Source organism: Fringilla coelebs (assembly GCF_963513975.1).
Source record: "Fringilla coelebs genome assembly, chromosome: 2".
NCBI classification, from domain to species: Eukaryota; Metazoa; Chordata; class Aves; order Passeriformes; family Fringillidae; genus Fringilla; species Fringilla coelebs.
Window position 1 is genome coordinate 30,670,155 of NC_140029.1, and position 16,886 is coordinate 30,687,040.

Consider the following 16,886-nt stretch of genomic DNA (forward strand, 5'->3'; position numbering starts at 1 on the left):
TGTGTTTTACTAATGCTTTCCTTTTTCAGAACAGAAATAGCAGTTCTGCAATGCTTTGTTCTGCTGATGACTTACTAAGGCATCACACAATAGACCACAATAAACATTTTCTAGATTTGTACAGCTGAGTGGTACTTAAATGACAAGAAATACTCATTAAGTTATTTTTATATGTGATATAAAATGAATAGCTCAACTCAGTGGAAGAAAGGCTGTTCTAAATAATAGTAAAAAATGGAGATCATTAATCAAGGTCAAGAAGCAGGTGCAACCTCCAATAGCAGCAATACTGGCACAAACTGAAATAATTCAAGAGTTGTGGAGAGGACTAACAGCAATAAATCCCTAGTATTTGGTGCTTTCAGGTATGATTCAAAGTTCACCAAAGTTAATTATTACTTTAGTAGGCTTTGGAATAATTGCTTTTGATAAGCTCATATTCCAAAAGTAAAAAACAGTCTTTGAAAAAAAGAACAAAACCCTTCAAAAAATCCTTTTAAGTTTTTGTGTAATCAAGGCATTCAAGATGTTCTCGAAAACATGCAGGGCTGTGAGTGTACAGGCAAAAAAAAAAAATGGTGTGACTTGAAAATGCTGCCCTGTCCCTGTATTTGTTCCAGTGGCTCTGTGTTAGTGGGTGAGATAATGCTTGCTGCTGGAACCTTCCTGCTCCATGGTGCACTGGCTTACATTCTTTCTGGCTTTTTAGTAGGAAAAAAAAGCTAACAAGACAGGAATTAAGGAGTGCTGTGGTGCTAGCAGCACTGTACACTTCCTTAGATGAAATTTTTGGCTACTTAGAGAAAGCTAAATGTGACAGAACAGATTTGTATCAGCTAACTAGTTCACCTTAAACCAGTTAAGTATGTGAAAGTACCTTTACATTCCCTCTAGCAAAGCTGACATCTCCAAGTAAATGGCCTTTGGCAGAGAAAGAGCGAGAGCTTCCGAAGGTTTATTTCCATTTATCAGGCAGAGGGTGGCTTTCCCACACAGCCTGGGAGGTCACTGCACAGAGTGATGGCCAGGTGGGGGTCAGTCTCACAGCCAAGCCTGCTTAGGGGCAAGGAGGGCTGCTAAGGTGGCACCTGCAGTTGCTGGTGACAGAGCCCACTTTGCTGCCAGAGGCATCTGTGAGCACTCGCCGCTTGCACTGTCTGCCCAAGGAGGGGATGGGAGCCCTCGGCCCTGCTGTGACTCATGGTGCTTGTGCCTGCAAACAGCAGTGCCATCATCCGCAACCCACTCCTCTCCCAGAGAGGGAAAATGGTGTCAAACCTCCCAAAGGGAAGTTTGTGTTACTTGGAATTGGTGTTACAGAAGCCAGAGCAGGGTCTCCTTCTTTCTTTCTTGTCCATGTTTAAAGAATTACACTGAAGAATGGTTGAGCAGAGACCTCAGATGCTTAGGAATAAGACCAAGTGACTCAAAGGGGAATCCACTGCTGCTTGTTGCAGCCCAGCCTTTTGGTTCTGAAGAGTCCCAGGTATCCTGGTTTTAGGAGTGGAATGGTGCTGTGAGCAACACATCATAGACGAGATGCAGCTAACTCCTGCTTTAACCTGGCCTGTACAGAAGGATGTTTTAAAAAGACAAGTCTCCTAATCTAATTATCTCTATATGAACTCTTTTAGCGAGGACTGCTTTTAAGTTTTTAGAAGGATCCTTATTAGAAAAGGAATTAAAAACAGTTTTAGCAGAGAGCTTCATTTTAACTGCTTGGCTTGGTGATGGCAGACTTTTGATTAACATGCAAATTCCTTGATGACCCTTTGAGAAAGGAACCTGATTTTCTTCAATTGATCAACGTAAGGAATTTTAAACTAAGTAATTTCACAATCACTTTATACTTCAAAAAGAAATAAAATCCATTTTCAGGCCTTAGTTTTAAATCTGAATTTGCTTTGTAAAGTTGCATACAAGAATGTATTGCTGTTGATTTTAAATTATTATTCCTCAATTTTTTTTTGTGCAGGTTCTTTTATTTAGCATATTCATATTATCTTTTTGTTCTCTGTTTCACATGCCTTTTGTATTAATATACTTAACATCAACAATTAGCTGGTATACTGGAGTGAAAGCTGCTATGGATAAAGACAAGGAACTTTCTCTTTTGCTTTTTTCCTTTTCCTACTCTAACCCCCAAATTGTTGATAACTCTAACCATGACCCCTGTGCTTACAGAGCTTCTATTGTTTTTGTACAATGAGACACTAACAGCAATTGACCTGCTCCAGAGAGTATTTATCTCAAGATCATTAACTGCTCTACTAATTAAGGGAGAAATCTCTAATTGTATAATAAATTATAAGAGCTTAACTCAAAACATTCCACAGAAAACACTGCCCAGCTTTAACTCTGCCACTGGCATCAGATGAAGTTGCTCTTCATCTCACTTAGGTATTTACAAATGTCTACAGAATTCCTAGATAAGTGCATGTAATACACAGAAAAGTGTCATTTTCCTAGATACAGTCAAACATGTGAGATCTCTATAATTGCACCAGTTTAATCAAGGTTTGTTAATGCAGGCATTAAAAAACCCCAAAACAAATAAGCAAAACCCACAGCAGTAATTTTAGTCTGATTTCTTAAAAAAAAGTAAAGTAAATGGATGCGTTTGGGATCATGTCAGCATATGTTCTGGTAGGGAGGGGCTCGATGCACTAGCGCTGGGTGCGGTCCAGGGAGGCTCTACAGCCCAGGGAGAGGGACAGGCACTTCCATGCTGTGATTCCTCTGCTCCACCATGCCCAAGGAGAGGTGCTTTTCTCCACTGAGTGCTACCCCACGGTGCCAGGGTTACTCCCTTTCTCTATGTGCTGGGGGGCTGCAGCCAGGGGTGGGGACCCTGACGTCTGTCAGGATGGTTCCTCATTTCTAATGTGATGAACAAAAAGATGGATGTCCCAAGACAATCTGTTCCTACATGTGTCATGACAATAGGAAACTGGGTAAAGAAATGAGACCCTATTTGTTTTGTAGCTCAGTTTCCTTTAAAACTTTCTTTTGTGCCTATCTTCCAACTTACTTTCAATTCCTCTGGCCCAAGAGATGAGCCATGTTTCTTGCTGGAGACATTCAACAGAGCTGTGGGAGTGTCAAAAATACCAGATTGCTGTAACTTCATGAAAGCTTTAGCTGAGCAAAGGAGAGAAGGATCCACTCATCCCTTGCTCCTGTGGGAAAGGCTGGCTCCATGCACCAGTCCTGCAAGGCACAGCCCCTGGGAAACTGGATTTCATTAGTTTTGCAGCTCACCGAACGACTTGTTCCTTCTTCCTTCATCTGAATAACACCTGCTCAATCCCAAACGGATTATTAGTGTTAATTATTATTCAGTCATCAACATCCGCTGTGTTGCAGGGGATTTTAATTTATGACAATGAGGATGGCAAACAAACAAATATTCTAATTGGGAGCACTTGGTTTAAAGTAAACCATTTACATGCAGGTGACATCTAGGGTGACACTGTGCTGTCTGTTCATTCACACAAGCAAGGCACAAGCTAAAATCGCATTTCAGTGGAGACAAAACTATCACAGCCTTTGCTGGAAATAAAACTACTCAAAGTTCAAGCAGATGGTTCCCGAGGCAGCAGCTAGCTGCCCACTGCAAGACACAGGTGTGGCCACTTCCAATGTTTTCCCTGCTGCTGCCACCCTGTAGCCAAATGTTAGCCACAAGGATACCCAGGGCCTTCCAGCTCCCACCATCAGTCACCTTCAGCGAAGGACAAGAGGCAGAAAGGCAGCAGGAGTAAACCTGTCCAGCTCCTCCTTTCGCACTGGCAGCGGGGCACCTGGCCACACACTATTTCTACAAGCAATGGGCTTGTGTTTTGCCACTAAACTGCTGGGAAATGGTCAGCTAGGAAGCCAAGAAGTGTTCCTGGTGGGATGCACATGTACCTGGTTTTGTCCCTTACTCACCTAGTGCTGCAGGCACCTTTGTCTTTGGAATAATTAATGATATTGCTGTAGGCCAACATGTTAATTATTTTAAAGTGGGATATACAGTGTAGTATCATAACAATCATAACAGTTTATGAAAATTACACAAGTGTTTGGAGACTTGGTACTCTCTACAGGAGTTTTGCTATGGAGTGTGAACATCAGCAGCCTGAGCTGCAATGTCCTGCTCCATGTCAGGCTTCATCCTGAGCTTCACCAGGAGCACTGATGTGACTGCTGCCAGAAGGCTGCCTGTGTAGACAGACTCCAGTCAGCCCTCTTCCTTTCACCAAGATTTAGGTGGTCCAAAGAGGCTTTAATCAGTAACTGGATGGCACTCTAATTTGTCAGAAAAAAAAATGGAGCTGGTGTGCCAGTAAGAGCCTTTTACTGGGAAGGGACAAGGCAGCAGGAGTCTTGGTAAATAACTGGAAAGCTTCTCTTCACAAAGAGCTTTGATGGAGAAGAAAGGGAGGTAGAAAAAAGTCAAACAAAACACAGAGAGACTTATAATACATAAACTAATTGATGTTTGAAAATGCATTAATGAATAACAGGGAGAAGTATCTGTAAAAGAAAATGAATGTTCAGAGCAGATAATTGATATGCTGTTTATTCGCTGCATGCTAGCGTGGAGTCATGAAGAGAATATTAAACATGAAGATAAATGAGAATTTGTTATTTTAAAGCCAGGATCCTCAGGACTTTATATGCTTTATGTGCTACAGAAATAAACTCTGGGGTCTTGTGAATAAGTACATGGTATCAATGGTAGAAGCAGTCTAGGTCCAGCAATACTCTGTCATTCCTAAAATCAGAGGGTGATGGGGTGTATCATCACAGCAGAACCACAGAAGAAAAACAATGTGCTGGGAACATGGTACTCAAATCTGCTTCTTCAAAATCCACTGCAAATGTAACCTTGAGGTGGGTCATCATCCACTTTTTTTAACAGATTGGAGGAATCTGAAATTTGTCCTCATTGGCATCCTCACCGTTACTGGCACACTCACAAAATGGGTGTTGTTGAATTTGCATGTCCTTTACTCCTGATTAGTTCTGCATCAGCACGACCAAACAGGTGTTTTTAGCAGGACTGGGTGTCTCTGTTAGTTTTTGGTTTTAATTCTTGAATTTAATCTTGAAGGGACCTGGTTCTGTAAAAGTGAAGTTGAAAAGTCTTTTTCCATCTGTTTTTTGTCCTCTCGTGAAACAGATGTGTGCACACTTGAACCTACATGCACCTGGGCTTCTGAACACCTGCATGCAGTTATATGTTTAAACATACAAGTGTACAATTCAGATTACTTTCCCACAATAATTTAAGTGTTTGAGAGTTTGGATTTGGGGATTTTAGTTACTAGAGAGGTAACTTAAAAGCCCCAAAATGAGAAAGTATCAGGAGATAAGCAAGTGACCTATTCCACTTCCAAATCCCCAACTAACCTGTGCCAGAGGTGCAGGCTGATTTTGCAGAGTTGCTTGAGGCAGCAACTGCTGTGGGAGAAGCTCACATGGAAGCTGAGAAGGCAAAGAAACCTAGGTTAAAAACAAAACAAACCAAAACTTTATTTGTAAGTTTGGCTGCTTTAAATTTTAGGTTTCTTCTAATGCTGTGGCTTCTGTGTAAGTTGTTTTTAATTGCTATGCTGCGTATGTGGCACATGCTGTTACACCCTCTGCTTGTTTCCATGATTCCTTGTGAAGTTACCTGAAGAGCAGTAGGCTGGCTGAGTCTATGCACAGATAAATCCTGCTGTGCACTCGGTGTTCTCGGCAAGGGAGTGTTGGACTCTGTAATCAGCTTTGTTGGTGTAGCTGCAAGAAAAGTACCAGTGAGATCTTACATGCTGGAAATCAGCCCTGTTTGAAGTGGGTAATATGACAAGACCTGGGTAGAAATTGTATTGGCCTGGCTAAATTCTAGTGGGGCTGACAGCTAGTCAGGGCTGTTCTTGTTGACTTCAATGGCAATAAAATTGAACGGATAAGGAGGGTCTGGGCAAAGATAAAAGTAAATGAGACAGATTATGATTCTATGCTCCAGTGAGCAGTGTAAAAGGACCCATGAACTGTTCTAAACCAGCTGGAACTCCCTTTATATGGGCCAAATAACTGTAAATTTAGGTTAGCTCATTGGCTTTTTTTCCAGACCAGGAAGCAGAAAAAGGATACCTAAGTTAACACTGGAGCATCCTAAATCTTGGCCAGAGTCACCCACAAGCTGTTACTACTCATGTAAGTCTAGAGAAGTCCCATATTGCTCACAGGGGTGCCCTCATATCTAAAGACAAAATCCTCATTTTTGTAACAGATCGAAACAGCACATTTCATGTCTTATCCCAGTGTTCATCTTCCAGCATTTAGGTGGTTGTGCTAGAACCTTCCCTCTTGTACATTACCATTTCAGCTTTTGCACTTCTTTGTCAGTGCATATCATCAATACCTCATAATTTACTGTTAAATTAGCAGCTGTGGTATATAAGCACACATTCTTTAACTTGTCTAAATTAAAAATAATTCCATAACTCAGGAATGCCACTCACATGCTGGATCTGACTTGGGTGTGTGGGAAGATTTTGGTGAGCTCCTGGATGATACTGAGGGTGTCCGACTAGCACTGAGGATTGAGGCACCAATATCAAGTGCATTAAAGTGCTGTTCAGGATCCAAGCTGGCACCACTCTCCTAAAACAAACAAGAAAAGGAGAACAGCTATTGCATCTGTCAGAGGTAAAGCATTTTGATATCTAGTAATGGCTGCACTCCAGTTCTTTGGCAGACCTAAAATGACGGGCAGAACTAATCTCAGGTGGACCAGCAGAAGACTTGGACAAAGGTGCCCCTTCCAAACAGCATCAAAGTAATGCATTTTACAAACAACTATCACTGAGCTAGAAATAAATAGCAGGCTACTGCCATGGTCACTTTGTGCCTTCAGATGTTTTTCTGAATCTTTCTTTTGTGTTCAGTTGGATGTGACAGCAACTGCAACCTCTGTGAGATACTTGGCTGTGCACTGAGGATGGGCTTTGCTGTCTTTCCTCAAGAGATGACTGAAATGTAGCCAAGAGGGCTGATTGTCAGAACTTGTCCAATTGAATCTTTAAACTGTAGTACCTTGCCAAGGAAAAGTGAGATATCTCACACTGCCCCTGCCCATGTTCCTCTTCATTTGTGGCTGTTACTGATCTCCAGGTTCATCCTTTCATAAACTCACCTGATTTATGTCAAAATAATTCAAATGAGCAATGAGTTCTGAAGTTGAGATAATCCACCAACATTGGAGAAAGACAATGCTGGAGTCTTCAGTGACGTTAACACAGGAACAAGTTGTGACTACTACATAAATTAATGAAAAAAGCTTTTCTCATTGTACCTTTAGTGCTGAGGACACCACCTCTGAGGACACTTCTTCCAAGCCCATCTCCTGTCTCCTCTCCACCCGAACATCTGCATAACTGAATGGAAAATAAAATTCTATGCATCAACAGGGAACTGCTATATTTCTTAAAATGTGCTTTAAGAGAGTGGAGGAACAAATTACTGTACATTTTACAGGTTAAATGAACAGCTGCAAAGTGACTTAAGTGAAATGCTACTGAATAACATTTGAGAGTGTTTTAATTTTCAGGTTTTGCTCTGTTCCTATCATGAAGTCAAGATGCATATTAAAGAACTATATAAAAAGGTCAAGTTCACATCCTACAACCACTTTATGACTTCACTGGAAAGCTTCTACACATCTCTTTGAAAACAACGTAGGGATTAGAGAAAGTGAATATTTAAGCGATCTCTCTATTCTCTAATTTTGCACAAAATAAAAAATGCCATAGTTTATCTGCCTCTAAACTAAAAAAAAAATTAAGCTTAATATAAACTAAGGTTCACTCTGATAATTTTTCTATAATTGCCCTATTTCCTTCAGAAAGTTCAGGCTTAATTTCTTTGTTACGAAAATGATGTTATATTTTTAAAAGAAAATGCTGGCAGATATGAGGATGCTCCTATCTTACTGTCCTTTATGTCCCGGCCGATAGGATTTTCCATACCTTACCACCATGTGAGTGCACACAATGAACTCTGGCTTGGAGTTCCACTGGTGGTAGGTGATGTAGTAATGGGTCTGGAGCCAGATCCACTGCTGTCCTTTGGTCAGAAACCGATAGCAGCACGACTTCCCCTTGCCGAACTGCATCACTGCCAGCAGAAAATACACACAGCTTGTAGCACAATTTCCCACGTGAAAATGACATGAAATGTGGAAAAAAAAGTGACAAAATATCTGTTATAGGTAGACAGGAGTATAAGCACCAATTTTCAGTAAGTGCTCCTCTCAGCCTTCTGACAGAACAAAAATCATAATGATTAGTAAGTATCTTCTTCTGACACTTTGGATAGTACATTCCTACACAGCACAATTAACCTGAAGTTTGGACACTAATGAATTAGTGTCCTCTACAATTTAAACAGAGATCTTACCCAGTTTTATGTGCTTATCACATACTGCTTAATTAGACACCTGGGATTATTTTCTAAGAGTGATCATCTTAAGTTCTAGAGCAGAAAAGTACAGCATAAAAATGCTTGAAAGGATGAGTATTGTGTGCAGATGGATTTAGAATAAAGTAAGCATATGACATAACACTGTGCAAAGACAAAATTTGAAAGAAAATTCCCAGACTGACAAGAATTCAAACTACAGTAAACAAGGGTGTACTGAAGGTTTTGAAGGTTCAATAACAAAATTAATCTCTGTTCTTTCCCCCTGGTGATTTCAAGGGGTTCCCAAACATCCACATATTTAGCCTTTCTATATTTCAATGTCAACATATAAAAACTAATGTTGACAGGATACTTTCAAGACAGGCAGAGGTGGTAATCTGAGATTTTAAAGCCAGTTCTGTAAGCAAATATTTGAAAAGCATTGCCTTATTTTCTTTACTTACTGAAAGAGTTTTTCAATTAAATCCTAGTAGACTGTATTTAAATAATCACAGCTAATCCCAAATACACAGTGAACAACATTAGGGGAAATAATCCACAAGAACTGCTTGAACTATTTCTGCATATTCTTTACTAATAGAACAGGGGTCAAATCTGGCATATTTTATCCATTCAGTGAGTCTCACTGGCTACTTTTGGGGATATAGAAGGGAAAATTGTATTTTTCAGAGCTTGGTAAGTCTGTCCCAGATGCCAATCAGCTGCAGTGTCCGCAGTCTAATTCAGCTCTGCTGAGATACACAGGCTGAGGCAGAGTCAAACCTCCCCTTCCAAACAACTTTTCACTGAAGAGAGGAGCGCCAGTGTCCAGTGACTTCCCAGGAACCCGGGCCATGTGATACTTACAGTGTTCATGGCACCTTGCTAGCAGCTCTAGGTCGTCTATGTGGTAATAGTCGTAGCCAGAAGTACCCAGCACTTCAAAAGGCAAGTATCCGATAATGGGCGGCGCTCTGCGGTTGGGCACAACAGGAGTCCATGAAACACAGAAGGAGCAGCTCTGCATGTCGATGCAGAGATGCAAACAGCCCAGATCTACTCTCACTGATCAGTGTACAGTTGTTCACCTCAGGGGGCTGGATCCTGACTTTTCCCCACCTTGAGCGTGGGATACCCAGCTGGGAACAGCAATACCAGCAGGCACCATCCCACCAGGACAAGACTATGGCAACACCCCTTCTCCATGGAAAATGTGCTTGTGGAAAGCAGTGCAGCTTCTCAGGGATCTTTATACAGGAATCTGCTGTGAGGGAGTCCTTCCTTGGCTGCTGCTTGGTCAGGGGCTCTGTGATGGCTCCTGCAGCCCTTATACAGGGAAAAATGCGTGGGGAGGTGTTTGGAAGCCATCATCTGCTGGGACTGGGGGGATAAGAGAGGAAATCATCTGTGCTGCTTTCCCCTGGGCGCCTGGAGAGCTCATCTGTGGCATGCCGAGGCACTTGCTTTGTACCTTTGCCAGCACAGATGCCTCAGGCCAGCATAGACTTTCCCTCCATAACTCAGTGGGAATTGCACACACGCAATCAATGACTGGATTTGGAAGGAAGGATTTCTGCAGCTGTATAATAATTAGCTCATTTTGCCATGTGACAGACTTTGGTCTGTTGATAATTTTAAAGGAAGGAAGAAGAAGCTAATCACAAATTCAGCTGAAGAAATAGAGTCCTTTTGTTTCAAAAGCCCATTAAAAATAAAAGCAAAAGTAAATGTAAAATAGTAAACATCAGCTTTTGTAGGAATTTCATTGGCAGCCCTCCTGTTCATGAGATTTAGATGTGAAATGGAACACTACTTGAGAGAACTGTACTTGTGAAACAGTAGTAGAAAAGCACCAAACACAACCAGCAGGGCTTTTCTTGTCACCAACCTATGATCCAGGAATAAAAATTTCCACTCCAGACTGTGTCTTGATGTGAATTCCTCTAGAGGTTCTTCTACGATGCACATCTCCTGTCCAGTGGAGAAAACTGACTTACTGAGAGTTGGAGCTTCACCCCTCTGCTTCATCTAGCTTTTTTTAGCTATAAATACATGGTGCATAAGAGGAGAAAACAGAGGATTCACCCATTTTCTGGCCATTCCAGAGAGCAAACTATTGTATTTATCAATGCCAACATTTTTTTACAGGAGATAGGGAGAAGAACTTGTAATGCACACATACTTAAGAGCTGAGACTGTGCCTCAGGGTGCCAAAAGTTTTTTGGCTTTGAAGCAGTGCCTGGGGTGTGATGGCCGTGGGCTTTCCCAGCATCCAGCCTGTGCCTGATCCCACCAGGGCTTGCCACATCTTGCTTCACTCCCTCTGTGTTACTAAAGATACCCACCACCCTTGGTCCTTTTGGCTGTCTGCCCACCAAGCTCTCTGAGAAAGGGGGACACTTTCCTTCTCCCTCAGTAGCTGCAGAGGAGTAAATGCCTTTTCAGGCAGCCAGCCTGCAGGGGACCTGTCCAGTGGGTTAAGGGGTCAGTACTGCCTTGCACTGCACTGCCACAGAAACAAGCTGCTCCTCAAGATTCACAGCAGTTCCTCAGGGCTCATGAGCATGATAATTAATAAGTGAGTTATGTGAGGCAGGACAGCCTTGCCCCTGAGAGATGAGGATCAGGAGGCAGTCAGTGGGGCTCACTTGCTGTGTGGAGGTGGGAAGTAAGAAGGAAGGACAGCAGCACAGTGCACACCCGTGCATGGGCTGGGGCTGGCTGTGTGCCCCATGGCCACCTCGCTGTCCACTCCAAGCTCTCCTCTGCCAACCTCTCCCCTCCCACTGGATGCTTTTGAAGCTGCCTAGAGTCAGCCTGGAGGCTCCTGGCCTGGGGCTTCCCAGCATCAGCATTCTGGATTTGTGGCATCCAGGTTTCCAGTGTCCTTCATGTCTCTCCTGCGGGAGAGTCTCCATCCTCACTGGTAAGGACAGCCTGCCCACTGGCCCCCAGGGCTGCTATTCCCCTGCTCCCTGATGCCACACCCCTCCATGATGTGGGCTCAGTGACAGTTTCCATCATTTCCATTAGTGCTTCTCTCTCTACCATCCCTCAGACAGAGGAGACCACTGATGTTTTAAACCCTGTTGGGACCAGAGAACAAGCTGAGGTGTGCTGCAATCAAGCAGTTCTTTGATACATATCAATGCTGACAAAGTCATTTGAAGTCACTAGCTGTGCAGAGGCAAAAGGCTTCACAAACACCTTCAATTTCTCTCTCCCCCTCTCCCCAGTTTAGGCCAAAATCCATGCTGACACCAAGATCACACACTAAAGTTCAAGGTACAAACACTGCTGTGTGCAACCAAACTGCTGATTCTGTCTTCCGTGGCTGGTCAGTAAACATTTTACATTCATTTTACAGTAGAAAGTCAGGAGTGGGGGTTAGGTGAGTCACCCAGGTGAAGTGAAGTGTGTTCAGAACTCTGTGGCAGTTAAAACCTTTTCAGTCAGGGCTGTTCAGCAGCTGCTTCCTCCCTAGTACTGGGCAGCTCATTGCCACCAGTAGCCCATTTTGTTTCCCTGTTTATTTTGACACGCTGGCTACCCAAAGACAAGGAATTTGCTTTTGGGGTTCTCAGAGAACCTTTAAGTCCAGCCTTTCTGCTAATATGCTTATTGTGGTTAAGATGCATGGGAAGTGTCCTCACTTACCTGGAAGGGACTCAACTTGCCTGCAGGGTCAGGAATCAGTCTAGAATGCCCTGCCAGTTCCAGAGCAGTAGTGGAACCAGGCCAAGGGAGCAGTGTTTTCATATTGGTCACATCTCAATTACATAAGAAAACCTCCTAAACTCTGGGCACAGGACACTCGATGCAATAGTTCACATTTGTCAATCAGGGAACAGCAGTGCTAGGCACAAGCTTGGTTTGTCTATCATAGCCACAAGCAGCTATCTTACTTCCAGGATCTGTGAGAAGGGAAACAAGCAGTAGTCCACCAAACACACTGAGAAGCACAAATCGAAGTGTTGGTGGTCACCTGTATCACAAAATCACAGGATCACAGAATTAGCTAGGCTGGAAAAGACCCTTGAGACCTTGCTACAGTGTCCCATCACAGGAACAGAAAGCAGCAACGAGGAACCAAATTTCCAAGTGACTTTGCAATTCCTATTGCAAGGAGGGTTTCTGTATCCTGTGCAACGTGGGCAGAAGTGACACTGCTTCCACAGATCCTGCCTTGCACTGATAATCCTCTTCACTGGATTTTTATGCATGAAATGTGATACCTGTAATCCATTCAATTAGCAAAACTAAGACCCTTCTGTGTTACTCCATCTGAAAGTGTTTCATGAAGCTGTAAAATGCACAGCACCCAGGGAGAGCACTTACCTTTAAAAACTGAGGTGTTGCCAAACGAACTGTTGCAACAAAGCAGATCTGCTTTCCCGGGGATGTTCTGTAAGCCCTTGGGACAGCCTCATCAAAGCCATTGCAAGTGGAGTTAGGCACTAGTTAGGGAAAAAAATGGGACCTGGAGTCATGCCTCATATAAGATTCGCTCTCCCTGAATATTTTGCACACTCCAAGTGTACTAATACTATTTTTATTCAGAGAAGTGCTCTAAAAGCTTTTAAAGCTGATATGCATATATTTAAATCCAAGTCAGTCATGTTAGGCAGAAAGGCATCAGAGCTTAACTTCAAATATGAATTTTACAGGTTAATCCTGATAAAAATAAGGCCAAACCTTATTACAGAGCATAAACCAGTTTTCTGGAAAGAAACCCCACGCATCCAATTGCTCTTTTTCACCACTCACAAGGAAAAAAAAACATGCTGCAGCATGCCTTGTGCTGTAACTTCCATGATGCAGTGAAAAAAAGTGTTGGCAAAGGAGGTAGCTGAAGAGAGTTCGTCAAGTCATCAGTGGCAGAACACTGGGGCCCACAGCCAGGGAGGCTTCATCAAACTAGCAGGAGGATGCTTGTGATTCTTGGCTGCTGAAGAATGCCTTCCCCTTCTGCATGGAAAGAACTGTCCCCAGTATGCTCAAGCTCTCCTTGTTTTAAAGAAGAAGAAAAGAGACCCTGTGTATGGCACTGGCCTCCAGAGATGGGCGCATCTGGCGAGTCTGCAGAGGGCCTGCTGTGTCCTCCAACACTGGGCAGAGGGAAAAGCTGGGTGTGATGTGGCTACACATTTTGTATATGCTTTTTACCTGTGCCTTTCATGACTGCATGGCTTCAGCTGCTTTGAGAGCCCACTAGCACCTCCTGCCACACAGATGCATTGCCAAAGGACATGTTGCTGAAAACCAGCCCACAGTCCTGTGTTAGAATGACATAATGCAAATTATTCCTCCAAGTTCAAGTTTAGAGATGGTAATCCCACTCCCACAGCTATGAAAGAAAACAGCGTGCCAGGCTGCAGTGGGAACTGGGCTGGATTCTTGCCCTGCCTAGCTGACTTTCTCCCGTAAGGGCAGAGAAGGTCCTATCTAACAGCCAGAGTTCATCAATATCAGCTAATTTCATGCTAATAGGGATTAAAGGTAATATGAAACTCTCTTTCCTTACTATTAGGCCCCTACATCCACCTTCATGAAGTTTCAGACAGTTTGGCTCTTCTGCAGAGGGCAGAGTATTACTGTGAAATTGAAGAGCTTTGTATCTATATGGGGAGAAGATAACAAGCCATTTTTATCCTCGGGTGCTTCTGCACTGGGATTTCATTCACTACCACAAATTGCAGAGATGGAAGAAGTCTCAAGTGATCACATGTGCTTTTGGAACCAAATTCAACCTATTAAAAGGCTTAGAATATTGATGCATTACTGGTAACAAGGATAACAGGGTATGAGACAGAAAAGAAAGTATGCTGAGTGGAATTCACACCTGTGATTAAGTGGTTTAGGCCACTGCGTGTACAAAATATATTACCCCAAAAAGGAAGAGAAAAGTTCTTTATCTGAGAAGACAGCACAGATGTGAACATCTCCAGAAATCAAGTCCTCTCTCATAGTTGAGACTGGAGGGCATGGTTAACTGGATATAGAGAGGAAAACTATGGGCAAAATTCTCCTCCTTTCACCAGCAGAGCACACGTGCTCTCAGACTCCCTAGGAATATGTGTTCCCATTCTGATCCTGGAGTTATATGTATATATGTGGGCTTCTTTGTGATTATTAACACAAACAGTTGAAAAAAAGAAGAGTTAAGTTCTACAGGACACACAAGTAGCCTAAGTAAAGAGTTATTGATCCATCTGTCATACTAGTATTTTGTGCAAGTCTGTTGATTTCTGTAGTTGGTCCCATTAAAAATTAAATGGGAATGTTATAAACCCACATTACGGGCACTGTGAAAAGTTACTTCTGAGCTTGCTATGTAGTATGTTGAGACATTGGAAGTTAGTGGGGCTGTTTCTCTCTGCAATAGCCAAGTTCAGCAGCAAATTCTTGCAGTCTGGGCTCTAAGGTATGAAAACAAGATGTGCACATTTAGCCTCTGAAATACAGGTATGATAAGTTAACCTAGTTAGCCTCTGAAATACAGGTATGATAAGTTAACCTAGTTAGCGAACCATGGGCTTGCAAATGACACCAGTTGTAGAAGGAAGCGGAGACTGAGTCACACCAAAGAGAGCAGATGGCTTTTTATGTCAGCTGTTGGATGTAAACAGCCACGAGCCTGAGACATATTCCCAGAAGGCAGCAGAATACATCCCTGAATGTGGCATTTACAAAATAGGATTCTATTTCCAACAGGTAAATGCAGTAGTAAGAGGGTAATAATTATTGTGTAGGACAGCTAGGCAGTAATTTGGGATTTCCTCACAACATTTGGAAATTATGAACTTAAGCAGCAGTGAATGAATAAGCCCAAAGAGATGAGACACAGCTGGCCTGGCTGGATGTTATCCTGTCTTTGAACAGCTACTGTGCCATCTCATACTCAGCTGCCTTTGACAAAGTCCAGAGCATTAAAAGCCTCAATGATGCAGGCAGGTAGCCACTACATTGTCAAGTACATTTCCATCTGAAAATGACAACTACAATAACTGAAAGGAAAAAACCACTCACATTTGCTTCTAAATGATTTTGCTGCCTGACTTCGGCTGTTGGTATCTTTTCTTTCCACAGCTCTATCTGCACAGCCTGCTTTGCTCTGCTTTTGCAGCTGGTCAGTGAATTTCAACCTTTTTTGGTTGATGCATTTTGAAGTGTAATTAAAAAAAGAGGTCATCAGATGAATTTAAAAAAAAATACAATCCTGGTATAACCTTTTAAAAAAGCCTTCTGAAAAATCATACCTTATGACTCTCCAAGTCTCTTCAAAAGAAACACAACATCTTGAGGTAGCAAAGTTCAGTAGTGAACTTTCTGAGAGCACCACAGCAAAACAGTGGAACAGAAAATATAGGATCAAGCCTGAGGCTATGGCAATATTGACTTATCAGTCAAATATAGGGCTTGGAGTGCTTTTGTCAGAAGATGCCTAATGAAAATGTTAGGCTGGCCATAAACAGGTGGGCTTGGGTAAATGAAGGCCTGTGTGTTTCACAATTAAATAATCAGGACAAACTATCTTGAGTAAGGAATCTGAAGGTCATGTGACAAAGTTAAATACATAATCAGAAAGGTGAAACAGTTGTCTCATATCTATCAGCTAGCTGATGCTCCTTAGCATGGATTTTAATTATTTTTGTGGTTACCTATCATGCCTGTTGCCCCTAGAGTACCACAGAATTCTTTTGTAGAAGTATTAAATACCTGCAAGTATCTCGTAAGACACAAAGAAACTGATTTACCTATGCAGAGATCTTAATTCGATTTTTCTTTTGTTTATTTTTAATTTTTTTTTAAAGACCAGGACAGAATGTTACAAATAAATAATGTACAAAAGGAACCAAGCCCTTCACTATCACAGACAAAAGGATTTTTATCCTTAGGGAGAGAAATCATGCCATATGAAATGAATGAAAACATGTTTTAAAAACCCCAGATGCCACTTTATTCAGTTAATAATAGTACAGCAGTCAGTCGCTCGGTCATCTTACTTCAACTTGGAATGTGTAAAACCTAATCTTCCTAAGATAGCAAACCTCCTACTTATGCCATTTGAAAGAAGAAATCCCTCCTTCCTACTTTGTCAGGAGATGTTAATGTTTAAAGAACCAGTCTTAGTGACTGTCAAGCAAACTAACAGTGATTTCAAAAAGTACAAGCCAAACAGACCAGAATAAAATCAAAATGGTTTCATATAAATTAATTCAGGCCTCAGATGAACAGAATATTTGGCAATTAACAGATATAATGAATAAATCTAAAGTGCTGGTGGCAAGCCAGACTGCTCTCAGTAGCCATGTAGATGAGTAACAGTGACACTGTCCATACATCACCTGTCCCCTTTGATTTACTCTCCTCTTTCCTCCCGCTGTTTCTCCCCTGGCCATCCTGTGTTGATATGAATCCCAAATAGATTCCTTAGGACAGGAATG

At 42.2% G+C, this 16,886-nt stretch overlaps 1 protein-coding gene across 1 annotated transcript in view; it reads right to left on the reverse strand.

Annotated features, from left to right (window-relative positions):
• The window catches only part of NPAS2 (neuronal PAS domain protein 2), a 52,513-nt gene that overhangs the window by 11,910 nt on the left and 23,717 nt on the right, over positions 1 to 16,886 (reverse strand). Inside the window, exons 7-14 of the mRNA XM_084227237.1 lie at positions 12,778 to 12,896; positions 10,328 to 10,410; positions 9,307 to 9,413; positions 8,007 to 8,154; positions 7,334 to 7,415; positions 6,501 to 6,642; positions 5,666 to 5,772; positions 5,401 to 5,493 (exon numbers count right to left, since the gene is read on the reverse strand). Coding sequence (XP_084083363.1) covers positions 5,401 to 5,493; positions 5,666 to 5,772; positions 6,501 to 6,642; positions 7,334 to 7,415; positions 8,007 to 8,154; positions 9,307 to 9,413; positions 10,328 to 10,410; positions 12,778 to 12,896 — 881 coding nt within the window. The remainder of the gene's footprint in view (positions 1 to 5,400; positions 5,494 to 5,665; positions 5,773 to 6,500; positions 6,643 to 7,333; positions 7,416 to 8,006; positions 8,155 to 9,306; positions 9,414 to 10,327; positions 10,411 to 12,777; positions 12,897 to 16,886) is intronic.